At 69.6% G+C, this 19,246-nt stretch overlaps 2 protein-coding genes across 4 annotated transcripts; both read right to left on the bottom strand.

The window, feature by feature from the left end:
* Nucleotides 1–815: 815 nt before the first annotated feature.
* On the bottom strand, nt 816–17,129 carry TMEM184A (transmembrane protein 184A). Its single transcript, XM_062180137.1, has 11 exons — nt 16,960–17,129; nt 14,777–15,009; nt 9,088–9,185; nt 7,919–8,146; nt 4,971–5,136; nt 4,656–4,746; nt 4,495–4,570; nt 4,312–4,403; nt 3,955–4,124; nt 2,586–2,777; nt 816–1,710 (listed from the first exon to the last, which is right to left on the bottom strand). The coding sequence occupies exons 1-11, from the start codon at nt 17,127–17,129 to the stop codon at nt 1,460–1,462; spliced, it is 1,767 nt and encodes a 588-aa protein (XP_062036121.1). The 3' UTR covers nt 816–1,459.
* Nucleotides 17,130–18,127: 998 nt separating this feature from the next.
* Nucleotides 18,128–19,102, bottom strand: PSMG3 (proteasome assembly chaperone 3). 3 transcript variants are annotated; one of them, XM_062179883.1, is made up of 3 exons: nt 19,067–19,102; nt 18,622–18,853; nt 18,128–18,448 (listed from the first exon to the last, which is right to left on the bottom strand). In XM_062179883.1, exons 2-3 carry the CDS (start codon nt 18,835–18,837, stop codon nt 18,296–18,298), a joined length of 369 nt encoding a protein of 122 aa, XP_062035867.1. In that variant the 5' UTR covers nt 18,838–18,853; nt 19,067–19,102; the 3' UTR covers nt 18,128–18,295. The 3 variants fall into 3 exon arrangements, with proteins under 3 accessions (XP_062035867.1, XP_062035868.1, XP_062035869.1); XM_062179884.1 differs by having other exon boundaries at nt 19,040–19,084; XM_062179885.1 differs by having other exon boundaries at nt 19,054–19,084.
* Nucleotides 19,103–19,246: the final 144 nt, after the last annotated feature.

Below are 19,246 nucleotides of genomic sequence, written 5' to 3'. Positions count from 1 at the left end.
CACCTGTGCCCCAGCTTCCTGCTGTGGTGATGGCCCAGTGCCTGGGTCCTGGCCACCCACGTGGGAGACCCAGATGGGGCTGCTGGCTGCACCTGGCCCAGCCCCAGCTGGTGGGGATGAACCAGCGGATGGAGGACTCCCCGCCCCCACCCCAGTAGGTGAGAACAACAAAAATACAGCCTCTAAACAAAACCCAGGTTGGGGGGAGCTGGAGGCGGGGAGGAGCCGGCAGCAGGTGGAGTTGGGCCGTGTCCCAGCCCTGCCCACTGGGACACCCTGGGCTCTGTCACGTGGGCTCAGCGGGGAGGTGGCCCACACAGGGATGCCCGGTGGGTGCTGACGCCTGAGTGAGGCTTGGGGTGACCTGTGCCCCACGGTGAGGGGAAGCAGGGCCTACCCACCCAGCCTGTCCCCGCCTTCCTGGGCCTGCCTGGCCTTGGGGTCAGCCGGCTACAGGGTCTCGGTAAGGGGCAGGGGCGTGGCTTCTTACCAGACCTTGGCCTTGAGTCCTGCCAGCCGTCCCCAGGCCCTGCATGGGCAGTCGGCGTGCCTTCTCCCAGTGGCTGCCGGGCAGGCAGGGCAGCTGTGGGGCCTCCTGTCGGCTGCCCCAGGCCTGGCCAGCTCCTCGGTGCAGCCTCGAGCCCCCAGGCTGCCTGCCGCCTCCTCTGCACCTTCCCTCAGCACCCCCCATTTGTGCTGTGGACCACAGACAGTCGGGGCTCGCTGTGCCTCCTGCCTGGGACCCCCCCCCCCCCCATGTCCTCGCAGTCCTGGAGTGACGCACGGCTCCCGGGCAGGCCTGAAGACAGGGCAGGCCCCTGGGGCCCGGCACGCTGGGGGCTGAGCCACCCTGGCCTTGCTCGGCGCTGGGGGTGGGGAGGAAGCCGGGGCGTCCGAGCCAATGCCCTGTCCAGCAGTGCCATGGGCTGGGAGGGCAGGGGCGCCCCCCAGCCCCCAGACTCCCCCACGGTGGCCTGTGACTTGGCGTGCTGGCCGGCCAGGATGGAAGCCAAAGGAGTTGAGAAAAGACCTGAGGTGTTTTTATAAATAAGGGTGCCTCGCGGGAGGGAGACAGTGAGGGCCGGCGAGCCCCACGCACACACAAGCGGCACCTCCTCGGGTGTGGCTCCACCAGGGCTCCCCGTGGCTGGGGTGTGGGCCTCACGGTGCCCAAGACCCCTGTGTGGGCCTCAGGCTGGGCTGCACAGCTCTCCCCTGGCTGTACCTCGACACCGCTGCCCGCCTGGGATGTGTCCACTGCGTCTCGTGCAGCTGCTAGGAGCCGTGGCTGCAGCGGCCCCCCGCCTGCCGGCCGGAGCCCCCTCCTCCACCCCGGCTCTCCTGCTTTGTTCCAGCAGTTTCTCTGAGGACACAGGGGTGCCCAGTGTGGCAGCTCTGCCAGGGGCTCCACCTTTGGCAAGAGGGTCGGAGTGGGGGGCCTGCCCCTTCCCAGAGGCCCCTACAGGTCCTCCGAGGGGATTAGCATCCGCTTCTCCACGTTCCGGCTCCTCCTGCCCCCGCCGGAGCCGCCAGGGTGGGGGCCGGGCGAGGGGTGGCCGCCCTGGCCGGGCGCAGGGCTCTCGTGGGTGGCCTGCTGTGTGTACTGCTGGTAGGTGGGGGAGAAGTTGTGGACGGCGTCCTGCACGATGTCCTGGGGACTCACTGCCTCCCGCAGTCCGGAGGAGATGCTCTGCATGGGGGCCGGGGGCGCTGCAGGGAGGCGGCGCGTGAGCTGGGGGCTCCCCGGGCCCCGGAACCCCACAGCTGCCTGGCGCTCCCCCAGGCCCTGACCCCAGCATGCGTCCCCCAGTCCAGCTCCTCCGCCAGGCAACCCGACACTGGCCACTGCAGAGGTTGGGCGAGGCTGGGCTGGGGTGGGCGGGGCTGTGGGTGGGCGGGGCTTGGGTGGGTGGGGTGGGGCGGGGCGGAGCTGGGGGTGGGCGGGGCTGGGCTGGGCTGAGCTGGGGGTGGGCGGGGCTGGACTGGGGTGGGTGGGGCTAACTGGATGGAGCTGGGGTGGGCTGGGGCTGGGCGGGGCTGGGCGGAGCTTTGGTGGGTGGGGCTTTGTGGTGGGCGGGGCTTGATTGGGCGGAGCTGGGGGTGGGCAGGGCTGGGCGGAGCTGGAGTGGGCTGGGGGTGGGCGGGGCTGGACTGGGATGGGCGGGGCTAACTGGACAGAGCTGGGGTGAGCTGGGGTGGGCTGGGGTGGGCTGGGGTGGGCGGGGTGGGGTTGGACTGGGGGTGGGTGGGGCTGGGCGGAGCTGGGGTAGGCGGGGCTGGACTGGACTGGGCAGGGCTGTCCCTTCACACTCTGTGGGGCAGGTGGCCTGCACGCTGGCAGCATGGGAGCTGGGCGGGCCCTGGGCGGCCACAAGCCATCCAACCGCACGTGACCCGTTTTCGAAGGCTGTGGGTCTGGTGTTCCTGACGGCTGGGTGTGGGAGGGGCTCTGGTGTGGCCTTGCTCCTGGGCCAGCCCCAGCCGCCTGCTGCCACGCAGAGGGGCTGCCTGTCCCAGGCACACAGTGTGGATGTTCCCACGGCCTTGAGCCTCGTGTCCCGGACACCCCCGCGGGCCCCGTGTACCTGGCGAGTTCTTCTCCGCATACACCTGGCAGGTGAAGGCGTAGCGCAGGGCCACGGCCGCAAACAGCATCTCGATACAGATGAGGAAGTTCTGGTAGCCCGCGGCCAGGGTGCCGGCCCCCACCGTGCTGCCGTCCACGGTCTGCGCCTCGGGGAAGGCCCCGCATCGCTCCAGCAGGGCCAACAGCACCCCTGGGGGAGTGCCGGCCACTCAGGCACCAGCCATCCGGGGTGGGAGGCTGGACAGCGCCGGCCCAGCCAGGCTCCCCCTCCCCCCGGGCAGCATCAGGCCCACGGTGACCGCTCCGAGTGCCCGGGACCTCCCGTCCGGCTCTGCCTGCCCCTTCCGTGTGGCCTTGCTCCCTGACCCCGGGCAGCATCAGGCCTACGGTGACTGCTCTGAGTGCCCGGGACCTCCCGTCCCTGCCGTCTGGCTCTGCTTGCCCCCTCCGTGTGGCCTCGCTCCCTGACCCCGGGCAGCATCAGGCCCATGGTGACCGCTCCGAGAGTCCGGGACCTCCCGTCCCTGCCTCGCTCCCTGACCCCGGGCAGCATCAGGCCCATGGTGACCGCTCCGAGAGTCTGGGACCTCCCGTCCCTGCCTCGCTCCCTGACCCCAGGGCAGCATCAGGACACGGCGACCGCTCCGAATGTCCGGGACCTCCCGTCCCTGCCTCGCTCCCTGACCCCGGGCAGCATCAGGCCCATGGTGACCGCTCCGAGAGTCTGGGACCTCCCGTCCCTGCCTCGCTCCCTGACCCCGGGCAGCATCAGGCCCACGGTGACTGCTCCGAGTGTCCGGGACCTCCCGTCCCTGCCTCGCTCCCTGACCCCGGGCAGCATCAGGCCCACGGTGACTGCTCTGAGTGCCCGGGACCTCCCGTCCCTGCCGTCTGGCTCTGCTTGCCCCCTCCGTGTGGCCTCGCTCCCTGACCCCGGGCAGCATCAGGCCCACGGTGACCGCTCCGAGAGTCCGGGACCTCCCGTCCCTGCCTCGCTCCCTGACCCCAGGGCAGCATCAGGACACGGCGACCGCTCCGAGTGTCCGGGACCTCCCGTCCCTGCCTCGCTCCCTGACCCCGGGCAGCATCAGGCCCACGGTGACCGCTCCGAGTGTCCGGGACCTCCCGTCCCTGCCTCGCTCCCTGACCCCGGGCAGCATCAGGCCCATGGTGACCGCTCCGAGAGTCCGGGACCTCCCGTCCCTGCCTCGCTCCCTGACCCCAGGGCAGCATCAGGACACGGCGACCGCTCCGAGTGCCCGGGACCTCCCGTCCCTGCCGTCCGGCTCTGCCTGCCCCCTCCGTGTGGCCTCGCTCCCTGACCCAGGGCACACCGGCGCGGGGGAGGGGCAGGCTGTCCCACACACCTTGCCAGAAGGACAGGAAGATGACGGCCTTGATGGTGAGGAACTTGAGCACGGGCTCAAAGGGCTGCAGGAGCTCCCTGGTGGCGAAGTAGAAGAGGAACAGGGCGTAGAGGGCCAGGCTGACGGAGGTGTTGTAGACGAGTGTGACGTACAGGTAGCCGCTGCGGACGCTGGGCCAGAGGAGGGCACGGTCAGCCTGGCCGAGTGCCCCGGGCGGCTGGGCCAGCAGCCCCCACCCCACCTCCCTGGGGCCCCTGTGCTGTGCACACGCAGGAGAGCACGCGTGTGCTGGGTGCCTATGTCTGTGCACACGCCCCTGTGCTCCACTCAGGGCCCCGCCCGGGCCACGCCCCTCACTTGAAGTCCCCGTCGTGGTATTTGCCGAACGCCTGGAGGACGATGGTGGTCAGGGCCATGATGGGCTTGACGATGCAGAACTGTAGGGTGGCCTGCAGACGGCAGCGGCGGGGGAGGGTGGGCAGCGGCGGGGGCGGGGCAGCTGCCCAAGCCCCGCCCTGCCCTCCCGGCGGTCCCACCCACCTGCTTGCAGAAGCGCAGGAAGCCGATGGAGTAGGACCAGTCCCGAAGGCAGCAGGTGCCGTAGAGGCAGCTGGACCTGGGGCAGAGACGGCCTGAGCAGGGCTCGGGGCCACGGCCCCGCCCTGTCCCGGCTGCACGGGCGGCCGCGGCCAGGGCCTTACCTGATGGGCTTTCCCCGGATCTCGGCCATGATGGCGCTCTCGCCCCCCAGGTACTGGAAACACAGGCTCAGGAAGCTGTAAATGACAAAGGCTGGGGCCGCGCCCCGGGGTGGCGTGAGCCCCTGAACCACGGCACGGCGGGGGGGCTCCTGCCAGGCCGGCACAGGACTCCCGGTGCCTGCTTTCTGCGGGGCGAGCCGACACTCAGCACCAGCCGCCCCCCTGCCCGCCTCCCACCCCCGCCCTGCCCGGCCAGGGTGCCACCTGCCACCGGTCACGGCCCCCTGGGTCGGGCAGCAGCCCCTCCCCCCTCACCCTCGTAGCAGTCCCGCACGGAGTCGAAGTAGACGTAGTACGGGTGGCCTCCCAGGAGGAGGAGGCTGAGCCAGGAGTCGAAGGCGTAGACGGGCACGATGAGCAGCAGGCGGACGATGTAGCGCTGCTCCAGGGGCACCGTGTAGGAGCGCAGGTGCAGGAAGATCTGGCGTGGGCAGGGTGCGGCTGGGAGCCAGGCCCGGCGCCGCCCTCCCCCTCCGCGTCCCCACTTTGCTACACTGAGCTTTCTTGTGGCTGCTTCCGCTGTTAACCAGAGGCGTGCGCCTCCCAGAACAAACACCGGGCACAGCGAGCAGCCCCCAGCACAGGGACACGCCTCCCTCCTGTAGGCTCAATCAGACCTAGGTCTGACTGTAGCTGATGGTAGCTGTATCCTTCACAGGACAGCCGGCTAACACCTGTATGTGCTGCCACCCCAGGCCCCACCCCCCACTCATTCTGTGAGGACCCTGGACTCGACCCCCGCTCCTGAGCGCCAGCCCATGGTACATGGCTGCCCACAGCCACAACGCCCGCTGCACTGAACGCCTGTTTTGTTTTAATACCAGGGGCACGAGCCGGGCAAATACTCTGGCCAAGCGAATATTGTTCACACACTCACTCATCCCAGGAGGATCCCGGGAGGCCGTCCCCCTCCCCCCACCAGCAGCTTGGCTCTCAACACGCGGGCATCGGACCCACTCAGGCTCTCGGACCCTTTCTAGGGACTTGTCCCTCGGAACAGCTCTACACAATAGAGGGAAAGGCTTAGCCACAAGGATGTCCGTCACGGCCAGCGACGGAGCCCCACCTCGCGGCTGGGGATGCCACACTGCCGGCAGAGGTGGCGCCTGGCACTGCGCCCCACCAGGGCACCCCTGTCGCTCACGGCCTCTGTCTCAGCGACCGGGTGGGGCATCCACTGGTGCTGTGGACGCCAGTGGAATGGCCGCGCTCCACACCAGTGCCCCCGGGCTCGACCCCAGCTTCTGACTCCAGCTTCTAGCTAATGTGCACCCCGGGAGGTGACAGATGGGGGCTCAAGTAGCTGGGCCCCTGCACCCACGGGGGAGACCTGCATGGAGCTCCCGGCTCCCAGCTGTGGCCCGGATCAGCCTTGGCTGCTGGGGGTGTGAACCAGCAGATGGGCGCTCTGGCTCTGTGTCTCAGACAAACAAAATCCATGGAGCTCTGGCTCGGTGGCACAGCAGCTAAAGCCACCGCCTGCAGCACCCGCGTCCGTGTGGGCGCCAGTTCGAGTCCCAGCTGCTCCACTTCCGATCCAGCTCCCTGCTGTGGCCTGGGAAAGCAGCAGAAGATGCCCAAGTGCTTGGGCCCCTGCACCCACGAGGGAGACCTGGATGGAGCTCCTGGCTCCTGGCTTCAGCCTGGTCCAGCCCTAGCCATTGTGGCCATTTGCAGAGTGAACCAGCAGATGGAAGACCTACCCCTCTCTCTCTTTCTCTGTTATTCTGTCCTTCAATTAAAAAAATAAATCTTTAAAAAACCAATCAGGACAAGCGACAACGTGAGCAGGATCCCAAATACGTGAACAGGTGAGGCAGACACCAGGGGCTTCCTCGCCCCCAGCCCCCACCCCTGGGCGTGGGGAGAATGGTTCTCGCCTTTATAGATTGCTAGATTTTCCGTCAAAAACAACAGGGTCTTCAGGAGGAGGAGCCGGGAGTGGGGGCGTGCACACAGGCAGCTGGCAGTGAGGACTTCCTGGAGGAGGTGCCGTGAGCAGAGGCCACAGGAGCCCAGCTTCCTCTGCCCGGCCCAGGGAGTGCGGGGGCAGGCTGGCATCTGGGTGGCCTCGTTATCAGTTCAGTCACACGCTCCACTCCCCGCGGGTGCAGCAGGCGGGCAGGGCGAGGCCAGCCCTCAGGCGACCGCTCCTGGTCCTGGCACCGCCTGGCTGGGTGACCCCGGCAAGCCACCGTCCTCTGGGACCTCAGTTCCATGTGCAAGGTGAGGGCCCAGCCCCTCTGTTTTGTCCAGCTCTGCACGTGGAAAGAGCCCTGGGCTCCTGCGACAAGGCTGGGCCTGGCAGGTGCAAGATGGGGAGGGGGCCTGAAGCCGCAGCCGCAGGGGTCTCCACGGGCTCTGACCTGGCAATGTGAACCAGGACATCGGGCCACGGTCTCGCACATGGCCAGGCGTCCACCTCAACCCCTGCCTCCCCGGCTCGGCGGGACCGACGACCTCCACGCTGCCCCTGTGGCTCTGCACACATCCTGCCCAGCCCCCGTTCGGCTTGCTGGCGCTGTGCCTGGATTGTATCAGCCTGCAGGCGGTCATCCCCAGGAGGGGCACCCGCCCACCCCAGGTCCCCGGTGCCCAGCTCCCCCGCCCAGCCATCCCCTACGTCGGGGCCAGAGGAGCCGTCCTAAAGGCCACTCTGCTCTCGGCCCCGTCCTTGGCTCCCCGGCACCCCTTTCTCCTTCCACTGGGTCCGAGGGCCCTGGACAAACCCCTCCAGCCAGGCGGCCCCGCTGTCCTGCGCCAGCTCCTACCCTCCCACCTCAGGTCCATGTTTCTGTGCCTCCGCCCCCGCCCCGGCCAGCCTCCCAGGGTCTCTGCCCGTCTACTCCCTGGCCCATGCTGGCTGCCCGGCCCTGCTGCTTCTGCACTGGGCGACCTGTCCTACGTCCCCCCTTGCTAACCCCTCAGCCAGGGACTGCGGGAGGCTCGTGGCTTGGGAGAGGCACCTCTGTGCCAGACCCTGTCCTGCCGCCCAGCTCTGGCCTGCTCCCTGCTCCCCCGTGCCCCCTGTGTGTGTGGGGGTCTCCCCTGGGGCCCAGCCTGGCGGCACCTGGGTGTCCCTGAGCTCTAAACCTGTACCCCAGCCAGGCTCCAGCACCAGCACCCCACGGAGCCAGGCCGAGCTGCGTCCACATCCCTCGGAGACAGGGGCCCCCGGGGGGTCCGAGGTGGGGAGGACATACCTGGTGGCAGGTGAGCAGCAGGGCCGTCCACACGAAGACGCCCGAGACGCCACGGGCCAGCGGGGTCATGAGGAAGAGCTGGGGAGCGCTCTGGGAGCCGTTGTCCACGCGGTCCATCTGCGGCTCGGCGGGCACTGCGGGCATGGCTGCCGGGGGGCTGGGCTGCGGCCAGGTGGCGGACACCAGGGGGACTCCCGCCGCTCCCAGGAGCCCTGAGCCATTACTCACCTGCAGAGCGGGCAGGACACACAGGAAGAGTGGAGGCCAAGGTGCAAACTCCAGGCGGCAGCCCAGGTGGGGGAGGGGCCGGGGCCGCCGCGGAGCCTGCCCTGGGCGTCGGGGTGCCCGGGTGAGGGTTGCCCAGGGCCACCGTCCTCTCTGTGGAGTCGGGCTCTGCCTGTCCCACCCACGGGCCACCTCCAGTCCCTGAGGCTTCTCTCTCCACCTCCCTGCCTGTTAGATAAACTTTGACCTCCGATGCCCTGGGCTTGCGATGTTGGGGGTGGGGAGCCTGCTTTTTTGGGGCGCGCAGCTGTCTTCCTGCCAGGTCTGAGTCTCGGGGGACCCGGCTTGTCCTGGCAGCTCAGGGAGCCTGGGGCAGCGTGGATGGCACTGGTGTGACAGTGTAGGGGGTGCAGCCTCCTCACCGGGCCAGCCCCTGCCCAGTGCCCATCCAGGCGCTCAGCTCGGCCACGGAGCTCTAGGCCACACCCTGCTCACGTCCCGACTCTGGACACCTGCTCTCCAGCCTCTTGCCAACCTGCTGGGTGCTGGGCTCATGCCCCGTCCAGCCTCCTGCCCTCCCTCCAGCTGGCAGCCCCAGGCCCCAGCACCTACCTCTGTGAGCAGGAAGCTCCTTGGCCCAGCTACGGGAGGCCCAGTCTCTGGGGAAGGCTGGCCGGTCGTTTGCATGGCCACGTGGCCCCACTGGTGGCCTGCAGTGGGGAGTGAGAGGGGTGAGACTGCCAGCCGGAGGGCTGCCCTGGGCCGGGGCCGCCTGGCACCTCCTCACCTGCCCGGTGGCCCACCTGAGCTCCGGCTGGGGGGCGGAGCTGGGGAGGAGAGGGAGGAGGGAGGCCCGGCCCCTCCCTGCTGACACCCTATCCCCCTGGCTGTTTGCTGGGCGGCAGCTGGCTCCCAGGAACACGCTGGCCGCCAGGTGCCCTCACCTGCCCGTGCCGGAAGGCCAGGCAGCTGCCACCTGGCAGGGACAGGCAGAAGGGGCCCGCGTGGGTCAAGGTGGCCGCACGCTGGGGGTGGGGGGCTGCTGGGGATGGGGTTTCCCTTTAGGGTGAGGAACGAGCTCCGGACAGAGGAGGTGGCCGCAGGCGTCCTGCCTGTGCCGCCGGCTGCCCCACTGCGGCCCACGCTTCTGGGTTTGGAAGGGGCGGGGCCTCCCCTCTGAAGCCCCAGTGCCCGAGGCCCTGGCCTACAGGAGAGCTGGGGGTCTCGGCGCTGCCCTTAGCCTGCTGGGCCACCCACGGCGGCGGCCCCAGCAGCAGGGCCTCGGAACGCCCACTCCTGCCCGGCCTTCCGTCCAGAACCACTGCACCTGCCGTTCCCCTCTTACAGAGGGGGACTGGGGGCTCGAGAGGCTCGCCCGTGTCTGACACCCCCAGGGGCACGCGAGGGTCCTGGGACACCCCCACCCCCAGGGAGCTCCCTGCCCAGGCTCTGCTCTGGGCTGCCTGGGGCCTGCGGTACCTGCTTTCCTTCTAGGGAAAACCAAAGTGTCGTGTGTGGCCTCCCGTCTGCCTCTTGAACATCACGTGGAATTCCCTGTGCCCCTGCGTGCCCTGGGCCCCAGACGTGGTGCCGTGGACACAGGTGCTGCACACAGGGGGCCCTCCTAGGGGCGTGGGGGGTGCCCTGCTGCTTCTGCAGCCAAGGCCTGGTCCCACTGTAGGTGCCCCCCCAAGGCGCCAGCCCTGTGTGGGGACGCTGCTCTCTGGCCGTGACACTGTCCCCGTCCTGGGCATTTACGAGGGCAGGAGCTACCACTGCCGGCTGCAAGACTCGGATGGGACCCACTCGCAGAACAGGAGGGAAACTGAGGCCTGGCCAGGCTCAGCCCAGCAGGGGCAGATCCCGCGTGCACCGGGCAGTGCTTCCTGGCCGGGCTGGCAGGGCCCCAGCAGCACCTGGGAGCTCCTGGGCCTCGGCTGGTTTGTGGCCCCGCAGGGGCTGTGATGCAGGGGGGAGTGGGCGTGCCCAGGGCCTTATGGCTGCTCTCTCTGGGCACGTTGTTGTTCAGCCGCTGCCTCCCTCGAGCCCAGGCTCTGGCTCCGAAACCCACCCACGGCACACCCTGGGAAATGACCGGGACTCGGGCGACAGCTGTGGCTGCTCGGCCCCTTCCTCTAGCCGGGATGTTCGGGGAGCTCTCCGCCACCTCTCCCCCTCCCTCCCTCCCTGGCTCGCTGGCCAGCTTACTCCCAGAGGCAGTTCAGTGCTTAGCTCCTGTCCTGCCCACGTCCTTGCTCATCCTGGAGGGCCCTCCGGCTCATCTGGGCCCGGTTTTCTTATCTGTAGAGTGGGCATAGTCCATGGCCTCACCAAGGCCTCGCCCGTTCTGCAGGACTTTCCCCAGCCCGGTCTGCCTCTGCAGAGTGGCAGCCAGACCGCTGGTGGCTCCCAGAACAAACTGCCCAGCCGGCACGCCCGGGGCCCCAGAGCAGGTGAAGAGGGGCCCAACTCCCCTGGGTGGGGACCAGGTCTCCCCAGGGGCGGGAGGGCGAGGGCCGGGATGCTCCTCGACTGATCCCCTCTCAGGGGTCCTGCAGGGAGCTGGGGACGCTGCTGAGACCCTGGGGCCGCCTAGACACCTGCGGGGGAGTGGGGCCTCAGCCATGTAGACCGGAGGAGGGGGCCTCAGTCCTGTAGACCGGAGGAGGGGCCTCAGTCATGTAGACCGGAGGAGGGGCCTCAGTCATGTAGACCGGAGGAGGGGGCCTCAGTCCTGTAGACCGGAGGAGGGGGTCTCAGGCCTGTAGACCGGAGGAGGGGGCCTCAGTCCTGTAGACCGGAGGAGGGGGCCTCAGTCCTGTAGACCGGAGGAGGGGGCCTCAGCCATGTAGACCGGAGGAGGGGCCTCAGCCATGTAGACCGGAGGAGGGGCCTCAGTCCTGTAGACCGGAGGAGGGGGCCTCAGTCCTGTAGACCGGAGGAGGGGGCCTCAGTCCTGTAGACCGGAGGAGGGGGCCTCAGCCATGTAGACCGGAGGAGGGGGCCTCAGTCCTGTAGACCGGAGGAGGGGGCCTCAGCCATGTAGACCGGAGGAGGGGCCTCAGTCCTGTAGACCGGAGGAGGGGGCCTCAGTCATGTAGACCGGAGGAGGGGGCCTCAGTCCTGTAGACCGGAGGAGGGGGCCTCAGTCCTGTAGACCGGAGGAGGGGGCCTCAGTCCTGTAGACCGGAGGAGGGGCCTCAGTCCTGTAGACCGGAGGAGGGGCCTCAGTCATGTAGACCGGAGGAGGGGCCTCAGTCATGTAGACCGGAGGAGGGGGCCTCAGTCCTGTAGACCGGAGGAGGGGCCTCAGTCCTGTAGACCGGAGGAGGGGCCTCAGTCATGTAGACCGGAGGAGGGGCCTCAGTCATGTAGACCGGAGGAGGGGGCCTCAGTCCTGTAGACCGGAGGAGGGGGCCTCAGTCCTGTAGACCGGAGGAGGGGGCCTCAGTCCTGTAGACCGGAGGAGGGGCCTCAGTCCTGTAGACCGGAGGAGGGGCCTCAGTCCTGTAGACCGGAGGAGGGGCCTCAGCCATGTAGACCGGAGGAGGGGCCTCAGCCATGTAGACCGGAGGAGGGGCCTCAGTCCTGTAGACCGGAGGAGGGGGCCTCAGTCCTGTAGACCGGAGGAGGGGGCCTCAGTCCTGTAGACCGGAGGAGGGGGCCTCAGTCATGTAGACCGGAGGAGGGGGCCTCAGCCATGTAGACCGGAGGAGGGGCCTCAGTCCTGTAGACCGGAGGAGGGGGCCTCAGTCCTGTAGACCGGAGGAGGGGGCCTCAGTCCTGTAGACCGGAGGAGGGGGCCTCAGTCCTGTAGACCGGAGGAGGGGGCCTCAGCCATGTAGACCGGAGGAGGGGGCCTCAGCCATGTAGACCGGAGGAGGGGGCCTCAGCCATGTAGACCGGAGGAGGGGGCCTCAGCCCTGTAGACCGGAGGAGGGGGCCTCAGTCCTGTAGACCGGAGGAGGGGGCCTCAGCCATGTAGACCGGAGGAGGGGGCCTCAGCCCTGTAGACCGGAGGAGGGGGCCTCAGCCCTGTAGACCGGAGGAGGGGCCTCAGTCCTGTAGACCGGAGAAGGGGCCTCAGTCCTGTAGACCGGAGGAGGGGGCCTCAGTCCTGTAGACCGGAGGAGGGGGCCTCAGCCATGTAGACCGGAGGAGGGGGGCTCAGTCCTGTAGACCGGAGGAGGGGGCCTCAGTCCTGTAGACCGGAGGAGGGGCCTCAGCCATGTAGACCGGAGGAGGGGCCTCAGTCCTGTAGACCGGAGGAGGGGGCCTCAGTCATGTAGACCGGAGGAGGGGGCCTCAGTCCTGTAGACCGGAGGAGGGGCCTCAGTCCTGTAGACCGGAGGAGGGGCCTCAGTCCTGTAGACCGGAGGAGGGGCCTCAGTCATGTAGACCGGAGGAGGGGGCCTCAGTCCTGTAGACCGGAGGAGGGGGCCTCAGTCCTGTAGACCGGAGGAGGGGGCCTCAGTCCTGTAGACCGGAGGAGGGGCCTCAGTCCTGTAGACCGGAGGAGGGGCCTCAGCCATGTAGACCGGAGGAGGGGCCTCAGCCATGTAGACCGGAGGAGGGGCCTCAGTCCTGTAGACCGGAGGAGGGGGCCTCAGTCATGTAGACCGGAGGAGGGGGCCTCAGTCCTGTAGACCGGAGGAGGGGCCTCAGCCATGTAGACCGGAGGAGGGGGCCTCAGCCATGTAGACCGGAGGAGGGGGCCTCAGTCCTGTAGACCGGAGGAGGGGGCCTCAGTCCTGTAGACCGGAGGAGGGGGCCTCAGCCATGTAGACCGGAGGAGGGGGCCTCAGTCCTGTAGACCGGAGGAGGGGGCCTCAGTCCTGTAGACCGGAGGAGGGGGCCTCAGTCCTGTAGACCGGAGGAGGGGGCCTCAGCCATGTAGACCGGAGGAGGGGCCTCAGTCCTGTAGACCGGAGGAGGGGCCTCAGTCCTGTAGACCGGAGGAGGGGCCTCAGTCCTGTAGACCGGAGGAGGGGGGCCTCAGTCCTGTAGACCGGAGGAGGGGGCCTCAGTCCTGTAGACCGGAGGAGGGGGCCTCAGTCCTGTAGACCGGAGGAGGGGGCCTCAGTCCTGTAGACCGGAGGAGGGGGCCTCAGCCATGTAGACCGGAGGAGGGGGCCTCAGCCATGTAGACCGGAGGAGGGGGCCTCAGTCCTGTAGACCGGAGGAGGGGGCCTCAGTCCTGTAGACCGGAGGAGGGGGCCTCAGCCATGTAGACCGGAGGAGGGGGCCTCAGCCATGTAGACCGGAGGAGGGGGCCTCAGCCATGTAGACCGGAGGAGGGGGCCTCAGCCCTGTAGACCGGAGGAGGGGGCCTCAGTCCTGTAGACCGGAGGAGGGGGCCTCAGCCATGTAGACCGGAGGAGGGGGCCTCAGCCCTGTAGACCGGAGGAGGGGGCCTCAGCCCTGTATACCGGAGGAGGGGGCCTCAGTCCTGTAGACCGGAGAAGGGGCCTCAGTCCTGTAGACCGGAGGAGGGGGCCTCAGTCCTGTAGACCGGAGGAGGGGGCCTCAGTCCTGTAGACCGGAGGAGGGGGGCTCAGTCCTGTAGACCGGAGGAGGGGGCCTCAGTCCTGTAGACCGGAGGAGGGGCCTCAGCCATGTAGACCGGAGGAGGGGCCTCAGTCCTGTAGACCGGAGGAGGGGGCCTCAGTCATGTAGACCGGAGGAGGGGGCCTCAGTCCTGTAGACCGGAGGAGGGGCCTCAGTCCTGTAGACCGGAGGAGGGGCCTCAGTCCTGTAGACCGGAGGAGGGGCCTCAGTCATGTAGACCGGAGGAGGGGCCTCAGTCATGTAGACCGGAGGAGGGGGCCTCAGTCCTGTAGACCGGAGGAGGGGGCCTCAGTCCTGTAGACCGGAGGAGGGGGCCTCAGTCCTGTAGACCGGAGGAGGGGCCTCAGTCCTGTAGACCGGAGGAGGGGCCTCAGCCATGTAGACCGGAGGAGGGGCCTCAGCCATGTAGACCGGAGGAGGGGCCTCAGTCCTGTAGACCGGAGGAGGGGGCCTCAGTCATGTAGACCGGAGGAGGGGGCCTCAGTCATGTAGACCGGAGGAGGGGGCCTCAGTCATGTAGACCGGAGGAGGGGCCTCAGCCATGTAGACCGGAGGAGGGGCCTCAGCCATGTAGACCGGAGGAGGGGGCCTCAGTCCTGTAGACCGGAGGAGGGGGCCTCAGTCCTGTAGACCGGAGGAGGGGGCCTCAGCCATGTAGACCGGAGGAGGGGGCCTCAGTCCTGTAGACCGGAGGAGGGGGCCTCAGTCCTGTAGACCGGAGGAGGGGCCTCAGTCCTGTAGACCGGAGGAGGGGGCCTCAGTCCTGTAGACCGGAGGAGGGGGCCTCAGTCCTGTAGACCGGAGGAGGGGGCCTCAGTCCTGTAGACCGGAGGAGGGGGCCTCAGTCCTGTAGACTGGAGGAGGGGGCCTCAGCCATGTAGACTGGAGGTGGGGGCCTCAGCCATGTAGACTGAATTGCATTTAAGCTGTGAACTCTCTACACACTGTGCACTCTGCAGCGCACAGGCGCACGGCCCTGCTCAGAGAATGGGCCGCTTGCCCCCATTTCACAGCTGAGACAGGCTGAGGCCGGAAGCGAACCTTGATGGGGGTCCCATAGCCCACGGGGAGGGGGAACAGGCAAGGAGGGGGCCTGCCGCTCCTCGGAGGGCTGGGCGTCTCCCGAGTGAGCTGCCCCCGGTCGCCCCAGGCCCAGCACGTGGGCAGGGTCGTAGTTTGAAGTCTTGCTTCTAGCCTGAGACGCGAGGGCTCGGCCAGTCCCAGGTAGGACAGAGCAGTACCAGGACATCATGTTCCCGAGGGCCTCCTGGCCAGGGCTGGCCCCACTGTCACTGAGCCTACGGGGAGGGGGCTGGCTGAGCAGGCCCCCAGGGTTGACCCCTTCCACTGCCCTGAGCGCCCACCCAGCCTCTCGGAGGAGAAGAGGGAGGAGGAGGGAGGAGGGGGAGGGGGAGGAGGAAGAGGGCATCCTCCCGGGGGGGGGGGATCCCTTCCTCAGGCCCATGGGGGGGCCCGTCACCTCAGGGGGCCCAGGAAACCCCCTCTGCTGGGTTCCAGGGTGGGCTCCGGACCCCCAGAGCAGCACCACATGGCAGGGGCAGACATTTGCCGCAGGTGCGGCAGGACATGGGTGGGGGAGGGGCACTCATGAGCTGTCGGGTGAGTGAGGTGTTGTCGCTCCGGCAGGGGGGCCCTGCCCACTCAGGCGACGCAGTGCAGCTGGGCGGCCCTGGATGTCCCGAGCCCGGCCTCTGACCCTCTGACCACTGAAGCTTCCTGTGACCGGGGCACTGTGGGTGCCCCGGGGAGCTGTGCCGGGCAAGAAGCTGCCTAGCCGGTCCCACGCCTGCACACCACCCTCTGCCCCGGGCCTGGCCCGCCTCCACACTGCCCTGGCAGGGCCACCCCGGGTCCCCCTGCAGACAGAGGACAGGGCCCCTGCTGTGCTTGGGGCCACCCAGGCCTGGGCGCACGAGCCTCCCACAGAGGGGACAGGGGTGTGCACCTCCCACCCCCAGCAAAGCGGCCGGTGGCACTGTCTTGGGCAGCACAATGGCCCTGACCCAGTGGGCGCCCCCTCCTGGGATGGGGCAGGGGTGGGGCAGGCGGGCTGGGTGGCCTGGCGCTGCCCTTCCCTCCCTGCCCTGGCTCTGGGATTCCCCTGGCCCCCGCCCCGCAGGTGTGCCGGCAGCATCGCTCACCTGGACAGGTGCAGCCCCCAGAGCTGAGCGTCCCCGCGGTGGCTGGAGGCGCCGGGCACTCAGGCTGGCCTCCCTGCCACCTGCCCTTCCTGGGCGGCCCCAGGCAGATCGGACCCGGGCAGAGGCTGCCTGGCAGGGGCCGGAACTGGCGGCGCCGGCTCTTGGCCGCCTGGTGTCCCTACGGCGTGGGCGGCCCTTCTTCCAGCTCCGGGGCTGAGACAGGCGGGGGAGCGGGGCCGATCCCCGCCCCACCAGCCCACGCCTCCTGCTGCTGTGCTTTGCCCCTCCCCCAGGCCTGCTGCCCCAGCAGACGGCCAGCCTGGGGGGGCCGTCCACGCCTGTCTTGGACCCTGGGGACGGGGTGCTGACCCGGCTACCAGAGCCCCTTCCCAGGAGGAGCCGGGTGGTCTCCGGGGGCCTCCCTGCAGGGGCTCCCACGCCAGCCTGGCCGCCACACCCTGCGCACACACACTCACCTCCCTGGAGGCTCTCGGCCGCCCCACGTCTGGCGGGCAGGTCTGTGGCAGGCCTCCAGTGGGGGGCTGTGGGGGCCTGGGGGCCCAGCGCTCTGCTGCCCCCTCCTCACAGCTGCCAGGGAGGGGCCTACTGCTCCCGGAGAAGCCTGGCCTCTCACACACCCAGCAGCTCCCCAGCCCCGCCAGCCCGCCCGGCCCTACCTGCCTGGGTACAGCTGCCGCGCCGCGCAGCCACACCCTGCACACCCCCACCCAGGCTCCAGCACCGGCCTCCACCTGCTTCTCGCACAGGGGGCAGGGATCCACAGGTGGACGTGGGCTGGCCCCTGCAGCCCTCTGGCTCTCAGTGTGGTGTGAGGGCTCTGCCCACCCCAGCCTCGCCAGCCCCACCCACACCTGTCACAGGACGCTGCACTGGCCCCGGGTAGGTGCGGGGGCCCCAGCCCTGGGCCCCCTGGCTCTCCTGGGTGGCCGTGCACCTGTGTCCTGCCGTGAGCGTCTGCCGCTCACCGACCCCTCTGCCTCTCGCTCCCGGCCCCATTCCCTCCACGCCACCATGTGTGCCACACGCGTGCGAGGCAGCAGCTCCTGGCCTCTCCTCCCCGCTCACCTGTGCTGGGGGCTGGGCTGCAGCCCACGTGGCCCACCACCCACAAGCGCCTGGCCCGACGTCCCTGCCACCGCCGCCCCCCGAGGCCTCCACCAGCCCTGCTTCACCCCAACAGCAAAGAGGCCGCCCTCGGGCAGCGTGGGCCGTGCTGCTCCCTGGCGCTGACCCATAGCACCGAGGGCTCTGCGTCGTCCCAGGGTGATCTGTCACACAGGGCCGCCCTGAGGCCCGCGGTCGGGGACCTGGGCAGACAGCACCGGCAGGGCCCGGCCTTCGGGGCTGCTGCTGGTACAGGCGAGCGGCTTCTTCCCCGGCTCCACTGGGGCCTGGCAGACGGGAGCCGGGGCACGGGGACCACGGAGGGAACAGCCCCTGGGGAACAGCGGGGCCCCGCTCCGGCCCTCAGCTTCCTCACCTGTGAGATGCCCAGGGGCGGGCAGCGGCCTCCCGGGCCCTGAGCACCGAGGGCGTCTCCGGCAGGCAGGGCCGGCAGGTGGAGCAGCCACAGCTCAAGCCCAGGCTGCAGCCCTGAACCAGCCGCAGCCTGGGCCGTCCAAGCTCCCCCGACCCCGACCCCGACCCCGACCCCCGAGTTAAAGGCAGCAGGCGCTGGGGCTCCCTGGGCCAACACGCCTCCCTTCCGGGCACCAGGTGAGAGTAACGGAGCCACTCGCGCCCGGCAGGGTGGCACCCTCCTGGAGCAAGTTTCTGGGCAGCCCCCCTCCCCCCCCCCAGTGCCGTCCAGCTCCCACAGCACGCGGGACACGGGCAGGGGGCAGGGGTGGAAAGACCAGGCCATGGAGCTGTGACCTGGGAGTCCCGCCTGCCAGGGACTGGGCTGCCTCAGCGGCCCCTCCCCGCGTCCCCTCTGCACACTGGCACAGGCGGGGCGGGGCCCCTCCCGACTCCTGCAGGGGCGTCAGTGACCCAGGTACCCCAGCAGCTGGGGGGCCCTAGAAGAGACCGGGGGCTCCCCAGGGGCAGCGGCCGCGGCCGGACAGTTTCCTTCTGTCCCGTCTCGGGCACCTGCAGGCCCGGCGGCCCCGGGAAGGACATCCTGGGAGCTTCTGGAGTCCACCCGGCCTTGGACCCGGGACGCTGAACCGGCTTCCCCTGCACGGGGTCACCTCCCGCCCTGCCACCATCCCCCGTCAGGACCCTGAAGCGCTCTGGGAAATGTTTACTTTTAATTTAGAAAAATATCCTGCGAGGGGTCCGGCACCCCGTGGGAGGGGCAGCGCCAGGCCGGCCCTGCGCCCGGGCCGGGGTCCGCAGCCAGGGCAGGGGCCGGCCCTCCGCCCCCTTCAGCGTCCGAGCCGCCGGAGTCCAGCCGCGGTCACCACACCTGGCAGAGCCGGATCAGCGCCTTCAAGGCCTGCAGCCCCGCCAGGCTCTTGTCTTTCACGGCCACGGCCAGCAGCACGGCCCTGTTCCCGGCCTCCTGAGACACGAACGCCACCAGGTTCTTCGCGAAGACGTGGATGAGAGGCTGGGGGAGGGGCAGCAGGCCGCTCGTTGGTTCCCCCGGGGTCATCGCTGAGCCGCCGCCCCCACGGAGGGACCCCCGGGCCGCAGACAGGAGCTCTGCGCGACCTCCCAGCGGCCCAGCCATCGCCCCTCGCCCCCGTGCTGACGGACAGCGGCAGCCGCGCCCGCCCCTACCTCGTCCTGCCCGAGGAGCACCCTCGTGGAGACCACGGGCCTGCCGAGGTCGCCGGCCACGCTGCTGGGCTCCAGGCTGACCAGCGTGCCCATCTTCCCGAACTGGGTCACGACCACCAGGATGTGGCTGGCGAAGGCGGTGCAGACCACCTGCGTGGGGACCCCGCACACCACGTCCGTCTTCTGCTTGGACACCACCATCGGCTTGCCCTCCATGGCCGGCCGGCGTCCGCTGGGGGTCGACGGGGGGGGGGGGGGGGGGAGAAGTCAGGAACCAGGCACCTGCGGCGGAGAAACACAGCGAGGCCGCCCGCCGGGACCGCAGGGCGCCCCCGCCCCCGCCCCCTCCCCCCGGCGGCGGCCCCCGCCCCCGCCCCCGCCCAGCCCCCAGGCTCTCGGGCCCGCACCGACCACCGACCCCGGGAAGCGGACCCGCAGTCTGCACCTGCGGCCCGGCGCGCCGGAAGTGGCTCAGCGGGAGGGCGCGGGCCCGCCCCCTCAAGTCCCGCCCCCGCCGGAAGTGCAGCGCGCGGCTTCCGGTCCTGGGCGCTGGTGTGTGGGAGGTCCCGGGGGTTCTGCGGGGCCGGGGGACCGGCTGTCCGAGAGCCGCGGCCGCGTCCTCAGG

The sequence above is a fragment of the Lepus europaeus genome, chromosome 21 (genome assembly GCF_033115175.1).
Source record: "Lepus europaeus isolate LE1 chromosome 21, mLepTim1.pri, whole genome shotgun sequence".
NCBI lineage: Eukaryota > Metazoa > Chordata > Mammalia > Lagomorpha > Leporidae > Lepus > Lepus europaeus.
The sequence above is the reverse complement of the archived record's forward strand: the minus strand, read 5'-3'. Positions and strand labels throughout refer to the sequence as shown.

Excerpts from the sequence above, each read along its gene's own strand:
- TMEM184A (XM_062180137.1), bottom strand. The coding sequence starts at position 17,129 with ATGGGTCAGCGCCAGGGAGCAGCACGGCCCACGCTGCCCGAGGGCGGC. Across the intron at positions 5,137-7,918 it reads TGCTGCTCACCTGCCACCAG|ATCTTCCTGCACCTGCGCTC; the intron begins GTATGTCCTCCC and ends TGCCCACGCCAG. Across the intron at positions 2,778-3,954 it reads CTTCCTGTCCTTCTGGCAAG|GGGTGCTGTTGGCCCTGCTG; the intron begins GTGTGTGGGACA and ends GCACTCCCCCAG.
- PSMG3 (XM_062179883.1), bottom strand. The coding sequence starts at position 18,837 with ATGGAGGGCAAGCCGATGGTGGTGTCCAAGCAGAAGACGGACGTGGTG. Across the intron at positions 18,449-18,621 it reads TGCTCCTCGGGCAGGACGAG|CCTCTCATCCACGTCTTCGC; the intron begins GTAGGGGCGGGC and ends CCCCTCCCCCAG.